The following is a 14,430-nucleotide window of genomic DNA, read 5'->3' as shown; positions in this document are numbered from 1 at the left end:
ACCTAACCTAACCTAACCTAACCTAACCTAACCTAACCTAACCTAACCTAACCTAACCTAACCTAACCTAACCTAACCTAACCTAACCTAACCTAACCTAACCTAACCTAACCTAACCTAACCTAACCTAACCTAACCTAACCTAACCTAACCTAACCTAACCTAACCTAACCTAACCTAACCTAACCTAACCTAACCTAACCTAACCTAACCTAACCTAACCTAACCTAACCTAACCTAACCTAACCTAACCTAACCTAACCTAACCTAACCTAACCTAACCTAACCTAACCTAACCTAACCTAACCTAACCTAACCTAACCTAACCTAACCTAACCTAACCTAACCTAACCTAACCTAACCTAACCTAACCTAACCTAACCTAACCTAACCTAACCTAACCTAACCTAACCTAACCTAACCTAACCTAACCTAACCTAACCTAACCTAACCTAACCTAACCTAACCTAACCTAACCTAACCTAACCTAACCTAACCTAACCTAACCTAACCTAACCTAACCTAACCTAACCTAACCTAACCTAACCTAACCTAACCTAACCTAACCTAACCTAACCTAACCTAACCTAACCTAACCTAACCTAACCTAACCTAACCTAACCTAACCTAACCTAACCTAACCTAACCTAACCTAACCTAACCTAACCTAACCTAACCTAACCTAACCTAACCTAACCTAACCTAACCTAACCTAACCTAACCTAACCTAACCTAACCTAACCTAACCTAACCTAACCTAACCTAACCTAACCTAACCTAACCTAACCTAACCTAACCTAACCTAACCTAACCTAACCTAACCTAACCTAACCTAACCTAACCTAACCTAACCTAACCTAACCTAACCTAACCTAACCTAACCTAACCTAACCTAACCTAACCTAACCTAACCTAACCTAACCTAACCTAACCTAACCTAACCTAACCTAACCTAACCTAACCTAACCTAACCTAACCTAACCTAACCTAACCTAACCTAACCTAACCTAACCTAACCTAACCTAACCTAACCTAACCTAACCTAACCTAACCTAACCTAACCTAACCTAACCTAACCTAACCTAACCTAACCTAACCTAACCTAACCTAACCTAACCTAACCTAACCTAACCTAACCTAACCTAACCTAACCTAACCTAACCTAACCTAACCTAACCTAACCTAACCTAACCTAACCTAACCTAACCTAACCTAACCTAACCTAACCTAACCTAACCTAACCTAACCTAACCTAACCTAACCTAACCTAACCTAACCTAACCTAACCTAACCTAACCTAACCTAACCTAACCTAACCTAACCTAACCTAACCTAACCTAACCTAACCTAACCTAACCTAACCTAACCTAACCTAACCTAACCTAACCTAACCTAACCTAACCTAACCTAACCTAACCTAACCTAACCTAACCTAACCTAACCTAACCTAACCTAACCTAACCTAACCTAACCTAACCTAACCTAACCTAACCTAACCTAACCTAACCTAACCTAACCTAACCTAACCTAACCTAACCTAACCTAACCTAACCTAACCTAACCTAACCTAACCTAACCTAACCTAACCTAACCTAACCTAACCTAACCTAACCTAACCTAACCTAACCTAACCTAACCTCTACTTCGAGCCAGACCAGCCACTAGGGCCCTACCTGGATGTCCTCAAAAAGGTTGAAAACAAGACGGGACCTAACAGGCTCATAGTGGGAGGAGACGCCAACGCCTGGAGTATCTGGTGGGGAAGCAGGGAAACCAACGATAGGGGTGACGAGATGCTGGGAGCTCTCGACCAGCTTGGACTACAGATACTCAACACAGGGGAAACTCCAACCTTCGACGTGATCAGAGGAGAAAGGCGCTACACCAGCTGCGTTGATATTACGGCCTGCACAGCGGACATGTTGTCGATGATAGATAGCTGGAGAGTAGTCGAAGATTTGACGGGGTCGGACCATAACGGCATAGAGTTTCAAGTCAATCTGAAAAGGTCGAAAGGCATAAGCGTAAACCGTACTACAAGGGTCTACAACACCAAAAAGACTGATTGGGTCCAGTTCCACGCAAAGCTGAATGAAGTCATGCTGGAACAAAACATCACACCGGCAAAAATAGCTAAAATAAACAGTACCCAAGAAATTGAACAAGCTGTAAAAACCATAACTTCAGCTGCAACCGAAGCAAGTTCCCACGCTATGCCTAAAAAGAAAAACACAGATAAACTCACCGTGCCGTGGTGGTCCGATGAGCTAGCCAGCCTGAAGAAGGAAGTCGCAACGAGAAAGAGGAGGATCCGGTGTGCAGCGTCAATCAGGAGACCGAAGGTTGTTGAGGAGTACCTGAAACACAAAGAGAAGTATGAGTTAGAAGTGGTCAAAGCGCAGGTCGGGAGCTGGAAGGATTTCTGCGGGAAACAGACTAGAGAAGGCATGTGGGAAGGGATATACAGGGTGATAGGGAGGACATCCAAAAGGGAAGAGGACGTGCCGATGGTGAGGGACGGAGTAGTCTTGGACGCGGCGAATTCGGCGCGATATCTGGCCGAGACTTTCTACCCAAGGGACGATAGGGAAAAAGACAACGACGAGCATAGGGCAATAAGAAAGAGGGCGGAAATGACGAATGAAGGGAAGCAAGGTGAGTCTTGCGACCCTCCATTCACTGCAGACGAACTCCTAAGAGCCACAAAGTCTTTCAACCCGAAGAAAGCACCAGGTTCAGACGGACTAACAGCAGACATATGGGACCACCTAATCAGTAGCAACACAGACACCATCTTGCGTTTGATGAATAAATGCTTGACGCATCAATACTTCCCTCGATCGTGGAAGGAGGCGACGGTTATTGTGCTTCGCAAACCCGGGAAAGAATGCTATGATTCCCCCAAATCCTATAGGCCGATTGGGCTCTTGCCTGTGTTGGGGAAAATTTATGAAAAGATGATCGTGGCCCGACTCAAGTTCCACTTACTGCCGAAAATGAGTACTCGCCAGTACGGCTTTATGCCCCAGAAAAGCACTGAGGACTCCCTTTATACGCTGATAAATCAAGTAAGAACCAAACTCGAGGAGAAGAAAATTATAACCCTTGTGTCACTGGATATAGAGGGGGCCTTCGACAGCGCATGGTGGCCTAAAATAAAGGTACGACTGGCTGAGGAAAGGTGTCCGGCAAACTTAAGGAAGGTCGTTGAAAGTTACTTGAGCGAAAGAACGGTGAGTGTAAGGTACGGGGGCGCGGAGTACAAAACCAGAACCGAAAAGGGATGCGTCCAGGGGTCAATAGGTGGTCCCATACTCTGGAACCTGCTGCTGGATCCCTTGTTGAAGGGGCTAGAGGAACGCGGGCATCAGTGCCAAGCGTTCGCTGATGACGTCGTACTTATATTCGACGCACACACTGCACAAGAAATACAAAGACATGCCAATGCCGCTCTCGAGTATGTTCGGGTGTGGGGAGTTATGAATAAGCTCAAATTCGCACCGCATAAGACCAGCGCAATGCTGGTGACGCGGAAGCTTAAGCATGACACCCCGCACCTGACCATGGGAGGGATCGACATTGCCATGTCCAAACAGATCAAACTTTTAGGCCTCACTATCGATAATAAATTAACCTTCAACACACACGTCGCCAACGTCTGCAGCAAGGCAGTTGGTATCTACAAACAGTTGTCTAGGGCCGCAAGAGTGAGCTGGGGTCTTCATCCGGAAGTGATACGCAGCATATACACCGCAGTGATAGAGCCTATCGTCTTGTACGCTGCAAGCGCATGGGCGCCGGCGTCCAACAAACTGGGAGTGAGGTCTAAGCTGAACAGTGTTCAGCGAAGCTTCGCCCAGAAGATGTGCCGTGCATATCGCACGGTATCCCTAAACTCGGCACTGGTGTTGGCTGGGATACTCCCCTTGGACCTGCGCATACAGGAGGCTGCCTCGCTGTATGAGGCCCGAAGGGGAGTATGCCACCCAGCGCTGGCGGGCGGGGATATCGAGCGTGTTGCATCGGCACTCCAGATGCCGCACCCAGCGGAACGGAGAGCGATAGAGCTGCGTCACCTGGTGGACGAGGAACAGTATCGCGACAACAGCGACTTTCAAGTTCGCATCTTCACGGATGGCAGCAAGATTGAGGGAAAGGTCGGAGCCGCACTATCCATCTGGACTGGTGCGGCGGAGACGAAAACCCGAAAGCTTGCTCTGCCATCCTATTGTACCGTCTACCAGGCCGAGCTTCTCGCTCTCTGTGAAGCCACTCGGGAAGCCCTGAAGCGTAGAGAGACCAGCTTTGCCATATATAGCGACTCTATGGCAGCCCTCCTCACAGTCGTGAACCCCGAAGCCCTCCATCCTCTTGCCGTGGATTCAAGAGACGCCATTTATCGCAGTAGCATCCAGAACAAGAGCGTCTCCTTGTTCTGGATAAAAGCTCACGCGGGGTTGGAGGGTAACGAGAGAGCCGACTCGCTCGCAAAGGAGGCTGCCCTAAAGTCCAAACGCAAGCCGGACTACGATATGTACCCGGTATCATTCGTCAAGCGTTTTATCCGAATGGATACGCTTGACGAATGGAACCGGAGATACAGCACGGGGCACACAGCGTCCACCACCAAGCTGTTCTTCCCGAGTGCGGTTGAGGCGTACAGGACGATACGCAAGCTGAGCATCACCAAGGAGTTGACCCAGGCTCTAACGGGGCACGGTGGTTTCTCTGAGTATTTGACTCGCTTCAAATGCAAAGAGAACCCAGCGTGCGCCTGCGACCCTAACACCGAGGAAACTGTCCCCCATCTGCTTGTAGAGTGCCCGATATATGGTAAAGATAGATTCGATCTGGAACAAAAAACAGGTTACAAAATAGAAATCAGTAACTTAAACGAACTTGTGACTGATAAGAAGTTTAACGAGACATTTGTTAGATATATAAGTAAGATAGTAAGACTAGTAAATAAGAAAAACTGTTAAGAAAAATGGCTAGATAGTATAGTGAATATACTCATTGTAGTCATAATTAAGATTAGACATAAGTAACTAGATGTAAGAGTTGATTTATACAACAAATTGTTAAAACGTAGAGTAAGAATAAAAATGTAAAAGTATCTAACCTTGTAATACCTTGTAACAAATTATTAAAAAACTTATAAATAATTGATAATAAAGAAAACCCCCTTGTGTACATCCTAGTAGCAATAAGCAGTAGAGTAGGGCATAGGAATGCAAAGAATGAAAGATGATGAATGAAAGTGCGAGAGGCATAAATGCGAGAACTGGTATGGTAATAGAGGACTGGAATGGATGTGTTCGGAGAGTAGGGCCCTATCGCGGGCAAAATAGACAATAACAGTAGCCGAAAGATATGTTATGTAGCTGTAAAAACGTCCCTGCCTTTCCTGTACGGCAGGGGGACGAGAAAAAAAAAAAAAAAAAAAAAAAAAAAAAAAAAAAAAAAAAAAAAAAAAAAAAAAATAACCTAACCTAACCTAACCTAACCTAACCTAACCTAACCTAACCTAACCTAACCTAACCTAACCTAACCTAACCTAACCTAACCTAACCTAACCTAACCTAACCTAACCTAACCTAACCTAACCTGACCTAACCTAACCTAACCTAACCTAACCTAACCTAACCTAACCTAACCTAACCTAACCTAACCTAACCTAACCTAACCTAACCTAACCTAACCTAACCTAACCTAACCTAACCTAACCTAACCTAACCTAACCTAACCTAACCTAACCTAACCTAACCTAACCTAACCTAACCTAACCTAACCTAACCTAACCTAACCTAACCTAACCTAACCTAACCTAACCTAACCTAACCTAACCTAACCTAACCTAACCTAACCTAACCTAACCTAACCTAACCTAACCTAACCTAACCTAACCTAACCTAACCTAACCTAACCTAACCTAACCTAACCTAACCTAACCTAACCTAACCTAACCTAACCTAACCTAACCTAACCTAACCTAACCTAACCTAACCTAACCTAACCTAACCTAACCTAACCTAACCTAACCTAACCTAACCTAACCTAACCTAACCTAACCTAACCTAACCTAACCTAACCTAACCTAACCTAACCTAACCTAACCTAACCTAACCTAACCTAACCTAACCTAACCTAACCTAACCTAACCTAACCTAACCTAACCTAACCTAACCTAACCTAACCTAACCTAACCTAACCTAACCTAACCTAACCTAACCTAACCTAACCTAACCTAACCTAACCTAACCTAACCTAACCTAACCTAACCTAACCTAACCTAACCTAACCTAACCTAACCTAACCTAACCTAACCTAACCTAACCAGTCTCAGTCCGACCTTTGACGAGAGCACCACGCTTTTTATAGTGCTCCACAGTAAAAAATCGATAAAAAATAGTAAAAGTTGTGCGATTTCAGTGAATGAAGTGTCAGTGTGTGCGCAAAAGCGAGTTCTGTTGAGTGACAAGTGCAAAACAAAAGGATTTCAGTGAACAACCCCTAAATAAGGGAGGAACACATTTTAAGGTTAGACTTTACCTTTTATTCCACTGTTTTCCGGAAATAACTCCGGAACCGCTTGCGTCCCCCTGACACGCGATATATCAAAAGACGCACCTCACCGAGCCCGATTTTTCGAGAATTTTTCCCGATTTTTCCTGAGCGTCCCGAAGGAGCTACAACTGAAAAACCCAAATCCACGTGGCCACATGTCACGTGATCCAAAGGTGACAGCGAAACGGCGAAAACTCCGGTAGAAGCGGCGGAAATCAACAAAAATTCCAGCGGTGCGTCCTGAATTTTAGACTTTATAGTTTTTCAGGAAATTGTATTTATGTGTGTAAACTTTGCACCCTTATAACTCCGAAACTAAGACGACGACCCCTCCTTTTTAAACGGAATTTAGTTGCGCGCTAACATTATTAGTCCGCTTACAAAATTCTAGATTTTTACGACTGAAAGTTTCGGAGTTATAAGGTAATTTGTGAAAAAATTCTGAAATTTCAGTTTTTCCTGAATAACTTTTGTGTCCTGAATTATATTTTTACTGTGTCTAGTTTATAAGATAGGGCGTAACGATACGCATCCGTGGACACCTCACTTGTCGTTCTAGGGGCAAGTATCTCCGGAGCTATTAAGTTTTCAGGAACTTTGGCTATAACTCCTGAAACACCCCAAAATTCAAAATTTTTTCGACGTAGTCAACTTTAGATTGTGTATTCGGTCATATATAAAACAAATTCTGGGTCCCTAGCTCATCAGGGGCCGAATTTGGACAAAATCGGCCATTTTGTCCGCCATTTTGGATTTTTAAAATTTGAATATCTCCGGTGCTATTTGTCTTGGAACAGCGGGGTTTCCACTCTAGGTGAGAGGAGTGGAGATTCCTTCGAGTCTGTGGGGTTTCAGTCGAGTCGGACACCTGAAAAATTTTCAGGCTGAAACCAGTTTCAGAGGGCAGAAGAGATCGCGCCTAACCCAGGATCCAAAACCCCGTGCTTTTAGGAGCAATAGGAGCTGAGCTATTCGCCCCCAGAGTTGGACTTTGACAGCTGAGTCAGCTGTCAAACCGACTTTGACGCCCCATAGCTCGGTAAGTACGGGGCCTAGGAGACTGCGGTTTTCTTTGGTAGGCTCAGGGGCTTCACCCCTACTGCCTCCCCGAATTTCAGGACGATCGGCGTCCTGAAAATTTCAGGCCCTGAAACTGGTTTCAGGCGAAAGTTCGGGTCGCGTTGAGACAGGGCAGCCCAAACTCCGGTGTTCTAGCCGCTATAGCTGCGGAGTTACAGCTCGTCAAACATCGAGTTTGACAGCTGTCAGAAAAGTTTGGGCCGCTCTGGCTCGGCTCGGTTCCGTCCGATTCGGTTGGGATTTTCTCGAGAGGTTGTCCCCTGACCTGAATTACCCCTGTAGGTGGCTTTCAGCAAAATTGGCCGCCTGAAAAATTTTCAGCCTGAAAGCCATTTCAGTGGATAGAGTAGGTCCAGCTGAGCCTATTGAGCTGAAACTCCGGTGGTCTAGGCCCAAAAACGGCGGAGTTACAGCCATTTGAATTGGAGTTTTGACAGATAGGCCGCCATCTTGGAGATTTTGAAACCGCGATAGCTCCGGAAGTACCATAGCTATCGGCACGCGGTTTTTACCGGTGACAGAGCCACGGGGAGGACTATCTGTCAAGAATCCAAACTTTGCTCTACATAGAGCAGAAGTAGAGTTTTGACTTTGTCTCTGGAAATCGCCCTAACACAACCGAATTTTTTCTCGGCATAGACCCTATATGAACCTCTAGAGGCGATTCCAGGGATAAAATACAACCGAACTCTACGTAGAGTCAAAAAATTTTACTTTGTATTTTATTTTATTTTTGTCTTGTTCTCCCTATTGCTTTGTTTATTTTAGCTACAATTAGCCTCTTGTTGCTCTCTCTTGACGTAGTGTGGGTGCGTGTGGGTGTGTGTGAGTGGGTGCTTGTGAGTGAGCGTGTGTGAGAGTGAGAGTGCATGTGTGTGTATGTTTATGAGTGAATGTGTGTGTGTACGTGTGATACTTACCGAAACGCGTAGACCCGAGGACGCGCAGACCCGAAGACGCGTAGACCCGTAGACTCGAAGACCCGAAGACAGCACGGAGAACCTGAAACATAAAAAATTAAAACTAAATTAAGACAAATATATTTACAAAATATATACTTTTACACACTTTTATACACTCTTTATTACTTTTTATTTTATTTTACTTTACCTTTCTATACTTACTGACGCAACATGTTTGGAATTCGCACGCCAATGAAGAAGGTGACAGAAACAGAGGCTCCGTCCCCACAAAAATCACCACACCTGACGGAGAAGGCAGGACCTTCTCAACTAAATTCGACACAAATCCTCAGTGTGAGACGTAGTATTGGTGAATGGGAGTCTGGAGCCAATGTTGGACAGAAGAAGTCTGCCCCTTTGGTCCCTTCAGGACCAAGGGAGAGGAAGCCGCTTTCCCAGGAAACCAGACTGAGTGATCGGAGAGCATCAGCGGAGAGCATGAAGACGCCCCCACTTAAGCCGAAGTACAGCAGCAGGATGTCAGAAGCCAAGGCCTGCCTAGTGAAGGCTAAAACATTACTGGGCGAATCACGAAACCTTAAGGCAGACATAAAGCACGGCGTAACGCAGGCGGTCGAGCGGCTGTACCAGCTGGTTAAGGAAGCGGGGGGAAGCAAAGACCAAGCGTCAAAAGGCGATAGTGAGCACCGGGAGGGAAGGGATGAGGCGCTGAATAGCAGTCCCGAATCACCGCAAAGTGAGCTTATGAGGGAACTTATTACAAACTTGAAGGACCACAAAAACGCGCTCCAGGACTGTGCAGAGCACACCCTTGCCCTCTCTAAGGACATACAACATGCACATTCCGATATAGCTGAGCAGAGACCCTCTTACGCGGAGGTTGCGAGACTCACCAAGTCAATCGAAGACCTCAAAACAAACCTGAGCAACCAAACACACCCGCAGCCTGCCCACCTAGAGTCAGCACAACACCAGAAACATGCCCACATTGCACCAATGCACACCATCATTGTCACGTCCGATGATAAAGAAGAGAGCGGACAGGAAGTAATTACCAAAATAAGAAACGCATTGGATGCAAAAAACACCGGGATAAGAGTGGATAGGTTGCGAAAAGCCAGAGACCAAAAAATCGTTATAGGCTGCCACAACAAACGGGAACTCGAAAGGGTCAGCGAAGCGGTGAAGTCCCGCAACCTCCAAGTAAAAGAAGCGCAAAACAAAGACCCACTCGTCATCTTAAGGGACGTCCTCTCAGTGCATACTGACGAGGACATAGTAAAAGCGCTTAAAAACCAAAACGGTCACCTGTTCGCTGACATCGAGGAAGTAAGGGCCACTGTCAGATATAGGCGTAGAGCAAGGAACCCACACGTCTCCCATGTAGTGATCGAAGTGTCCCCCACGGTATGGCAGCGTCTCACCGCGGCGGGTCGTGTACACATTGACCTACAGCGGGTCCGTGTGGAGGACCGGTCGCCGCTGGTGCAATGCTCGCTGTGCCTTGGGTACGGGCACACCAAGCGCCTCTGCAAGGACACTGTAGAAAAGTGTAGTTACTGCGGAGGCCCTCACAAGTGGGAGGAGTGTGCGGATCGGCTCGTAGGAGAAGCACCAACTTGCTGCAACTGCAGCCGCGCAAACCTGACAGCGACTGACCATATCGCCTTCAGCGAAACGTGCCCCACCCGGAGAAAATGGGATGCTCTAGCCCGATCCACTACAGCATATTGTTAAGGGCGACGCAGATGACCAAGTAGTGAAGAGTGCTGGTGCTCCACCAGGTGTGAAATTGTACCGCGTGTTCCAAGCCAACCTACAAAGGAAAGAGCTAGCAACAAACGAGCTTATGCTTGAGGCAAGTAAAAGGAGAGCGGCCTTTGCACTGCTCCAGGAGCCGTATGTGGGTAGCTCAAGTGGCATGAAAGCCTACAGAGGAGCGAGGATTTTCCAGAACACTGAACAGGAAGAGGGAACTGTCAAAGCGGCAATCGCAGTCTTTGACCAAGACATGGACATAGTACAGTTCCCAGAACTCACCACAAACAACATCTTAGTGGTGAAGATCCGAACCAGTGCCTGGGAAATGACTGTGGTTTCATGCTACTTTGAACCAGACCAGCCCATAGAGCCATACTTGGAGCAGCTAAAGGGAATCCGCCGTAAATTGCGACCGAAGCTGTTCCTCATCGGCGGGGACGTAAACGCCAAAAACACCTGGTGGGGCAGCAGCAAAATAGATTGCAGAGGTAGTGAGGTATCTGGTGCTATGGAAGAGATGGAAATGCAGGTGCTCAACGAAGGAGATGTCCCTACCTTTGACACCATTAGAGGCAACAAGAGATACGCAAGCCATGTAGACATCACAGCCTGCTCATCGGACATGCTGAGCTTGGTGGAGGACTGGAACGTAGACGAACAGATAACCAGCTCTGACCACAACACCATCATCTTCAAAGTCAGGCTCGCAAGAGCGAAAGGCACGGACATCCAACGGACCACGCGAGTCTACGGCACCAAAAGGGCCAATTGGATTCAATTTCATGAGACATTGGAACAATTGGTGGCCGGTGGTGCCGTGGACAAAGCCAAAATAGAAGGGGTTAACACCATAAGGGAATTGGACTTCTTGATGGAGGGGTATACGAACATTGTCAAAAAGGCATGCGAAGACACTCTCTCCAAAAAGAAGCCCAATCAAAAACTTACCTTACCTTGGATGTCCGAGGAGCTTGACAAATTGAGGAAGGAGGTCTTGACCAGGAAGCGGCGTGTCCGATGCGCAGCACCAGTCCGGAGATCCCGGGTTGTCGCTGAGTACCTGCAAATGAAAGAGAAGTATGAAAGGGATGTAAAAAAGGCCCAGATATCTAGTTGGAAGGAGTTCTGTGGGAAGCAGGATAGGGAGGGTGTATGGGAGGGTATCTACAGAGTTATAGGTAGGACCGCCAAGCGACAGGAAGATCTGCCCCTGGAGATAGATGGTAGGACTGTAGACATGCGCGAATCTGCTAGAGCCCTGACTGAGACTTTCTACCCTGAGGATTCGGCGGACCGTGACACGGCATACCACCGACAAATACGAGCGGAGGCCGACAGAGTGAATGGTGTTTCTCGGGACGAATCCCGGGACCCGCCTTTCACAATGGAGGAGCTCCGAGCAGCGGTAGAAAGTTTCAATCCTAAAAAGGCACCCGGTGCAGATGGTTTTACGGCGGATATCTGCAGTAGAGCGATCTCATGTGACCCAGGACTTTTCCTATCACTGGTTAACAAGTGCCTGGAGCTTGAACACTTCCCGACCATCTGGAAGAAGGCCACAGTAGTGGTCTTACGTAAGCCGGGGAAAGACAATTACCGGAACCCCAAGGCATACAGGCCGATAGGGTTGTTGCCAGTGATGGGGAAGATCTTTGAAAAACTGGTCGTAGGTAGACTGAAATGGCATATCCTCCCTAGGATTAGTACTCGCCAATATGGCTTTATGCCCCAAAAAAGCACTGAGGACTCGCTCTATGATCTAGTGAATTATATACGTCTGAAAATAAAAGCAAGAAAGCTTGTAACGTTAGTCTCGCTGGACATAGAGGGGGCCTTTGACAACGCTTGGTGGCCAGCAATAAGAGTCAGATTGGCTGAGGAAAAGTGTCCTGCAAATATCCGGAGAGTGCTTGACAGCTACCTACGAGACAGACAGGTCACAGTGAGATATGGGGGGGAACAGCATACAAAGAATACAACGAAAGGTTGTGTACAGGGATCGATTGGCGGTCCTATCCTGTGGAACCTTCTCCTGGACCCTCTCTTAAAGGGGCTTGAGGAGCGAGGGGACTATGTCCAAGCATTCGCCGACGATGTCGTCCTCGTGTTCCACGGAGAAACCGCGTTAGAGGTCGGGAGGCAGGCCAATGCCGCCCTCGCCTATGTCCAAGATTGGGGAAAGAGAAATAAACTCAACTTTGGTCCACAGAAGACTAAAGCCATGACTCTAACAAATAAATTAAAATACGATACCCCAATCTTGGATATGGGCGGGATCGGCATCGAAATGTCGAACGACATAAAGATCTTGGGACTGCATATTGACAGGAAGTTGACCTTTAACAAACACGTTACAGAGGTATGCAAAAAGGCCATTGCAATTTATAAGCAACTCTCCAGAGCAGCAAAGGTGGATTGGGGTCTTCACCCAGAAATAGTCAGAACTATATATAATGCTACAATCGAGCCAGTAATCCTTTATGCCGCTAGTGTCTGGGCTCCGGCAGCCGACAAGCTAGGGGTGCAGAAACAGCTGAACAACGTCCAGAGAGGATTCGCACAAAAACTGACGAAAGCGTACCGAACCGTATCCCTTAACTCTGCCTTGGTGCTGTCTGGGTTGCTCCCACTTGACCTCCGGATTAAGGAGGCAGCCGCCCTATATGAGGCCAAGAGGGGGGTGTCCCAGCCGACACTAGGGGATAGAGAAGTGGAACGAGTCGTTGGATATGCCCAGGCTCCACACCCGGCGACGCATATGAAACTGGAGTTCGTCTGTCTGGTAGACCAAGAGCAGGTCGACTGCCATAACAAGCAAGCAGTTCGTATATATACGGATGGCAGCAAAATTGACGGCAAGGTCGGGGCAGCTCTATCCGTGTGGGATGGAGATGCTGAGACCAAAACCGTCAAGTTGAAACTGTCTCCGTATTGCACGGTCTACCAGGCTGAGCTGCTGGCCATATGCGAAGCCACTAGGGTGATTTTGGCGTGCCATCAAACGAGCTTTGGCATATACAGCGACTCAAGGTCGGCGCTCGAAACCATCGTTAACTATGACTCGAAGCACCACCTAGCTGTCACAACACGAGCAAATGTTGCAACGGGCAAACTCCAGAACAAGGAGATATCCTTCTTCTGGATAAAAGCACATGCCGGTCTAGAAGGCAATGAAAGGGCGGACCAACTGGCGAAGGACGCTGCGCAACGGGTGAAGACAAAACCGAACTACGATCTTTGCCCAGTCTCATATATAAAAAGACAGATCCGGATTGAGTCCCTTGAGAGGTGGAACGATAGGTATCAGGCAGGAACAACAGCCTCAACTACAAAAGTATTTTTCCCAGACGCGATAATCGCACATAAGACCATCAAAAAATTAACAATAACGGGAGTCCTGACGCAGGTACTGACTGGGCACGGTGGGTTCTCCGAGTACTTGAACAGGTTCAAGTGCAAGGAGAACCCATCGTGCATCTGTGAGCCAGGAGTAGATGAGACCATCGTCCACCTTCTCTTCGAATGTCCCACAAACGCACCCCTCAGGTACGAGATAGAGCAAGCATTAGAGACCACACTGTGTAGAGAGAGAGCAAGTGAAATTATAGCGGACAAAACTAGACGAGCAACGTTTATCGAATATTGCCAAATTGTGGCGAACAGAGCAATTAAAAGAAACAAAGAGCAATAAAAACCAATGTGAATAATATATACTGAGCGATATATTATACTACATAATGTAACGTAGATTAAGCAATATAAGTGTGCACCAATGTTTGGAAATAAAGCTGTGTTAGTTTAGGAAACAAATGTACAATAACAAGTAAGAATAGAGTAAGATAGAACATAGTTTAAGAAAACATGTATTTTAAAGATAGCAAATAGAGATAAGTAAAGCACAGTGTGGAAATATAGTATGTTAAGATAAGATATAGCATGTTTAAGATAGAATAATTAGAATACTAAGACTAGACATAAGGAAAGCGGCACCTACACTAAAAATAAAAAACAGACACACAAAACACACACAATAAATAAAAAACATAAACTCACCTTCTGAAGTGACGAAAGAGCCATACAACATTGTATTGGTTCTGGA

At 46.6% G+C, this 14,430-nt stretch overlaps 1 protein-coding gene across 1 annotated transcript; it reads left to right on the top strand.

Moving 5' to 3' along the window:
* Nucleotides 1–8,780: 8,780 nt before the first annotated feature.
* Nucleotides 8,781–14,022, top strand: LOC126373747 (uncharacterized). Its single transcript, XM_050019986.1, has 2 exons — nt 8,781–10,112; nt 10,297–14,022. Exons 1-2 carry the CDS (start codon nt 8,781–8,783, stop codon nt 14,020–14,022), a joined length of 5,058 nt encoding a protein of 1,685 aa, XP_049875943.1.
* The last annotated feature ends 408 nt before the right edge of the window (nt 14,023–14,430 follow it).

This window comes from Pectinophora gossypiella, chromosome 16, assembly GCF_024362695.1.
Source record: "Pectinophora gossypiella chromosome 16, ilPecGoss1.1, whole genome shotgun sequence".
Taxonomy (NCBI): Eukaryota; Metazoa; Arthropoda; class Insecta; order Lepidoptera; family Gelechiidae; genus Pectinophora; species Pectinophora gossypiella.
This window is presented reverse-complemented; position numbering and strand designations above follow the sequence as displayed.

Excerpts from the sequence above, each read along its gene's own strand:
- LOC126373747 (XM_050019986.1), top strand. The coding sequence starts at position 8,781 with ATGTTTGGAATTCGCACGCCAATGAAGAAGGTGACAGAAACAGAGGCT. Across the intron at positions 10,113-10,296 it reads AGCGCCTCTGCAAGGACACT|CATATTGTTAAGGGCGACGC; the intron begins GTAGAAAAGTGT and ends GATCCACTACAG.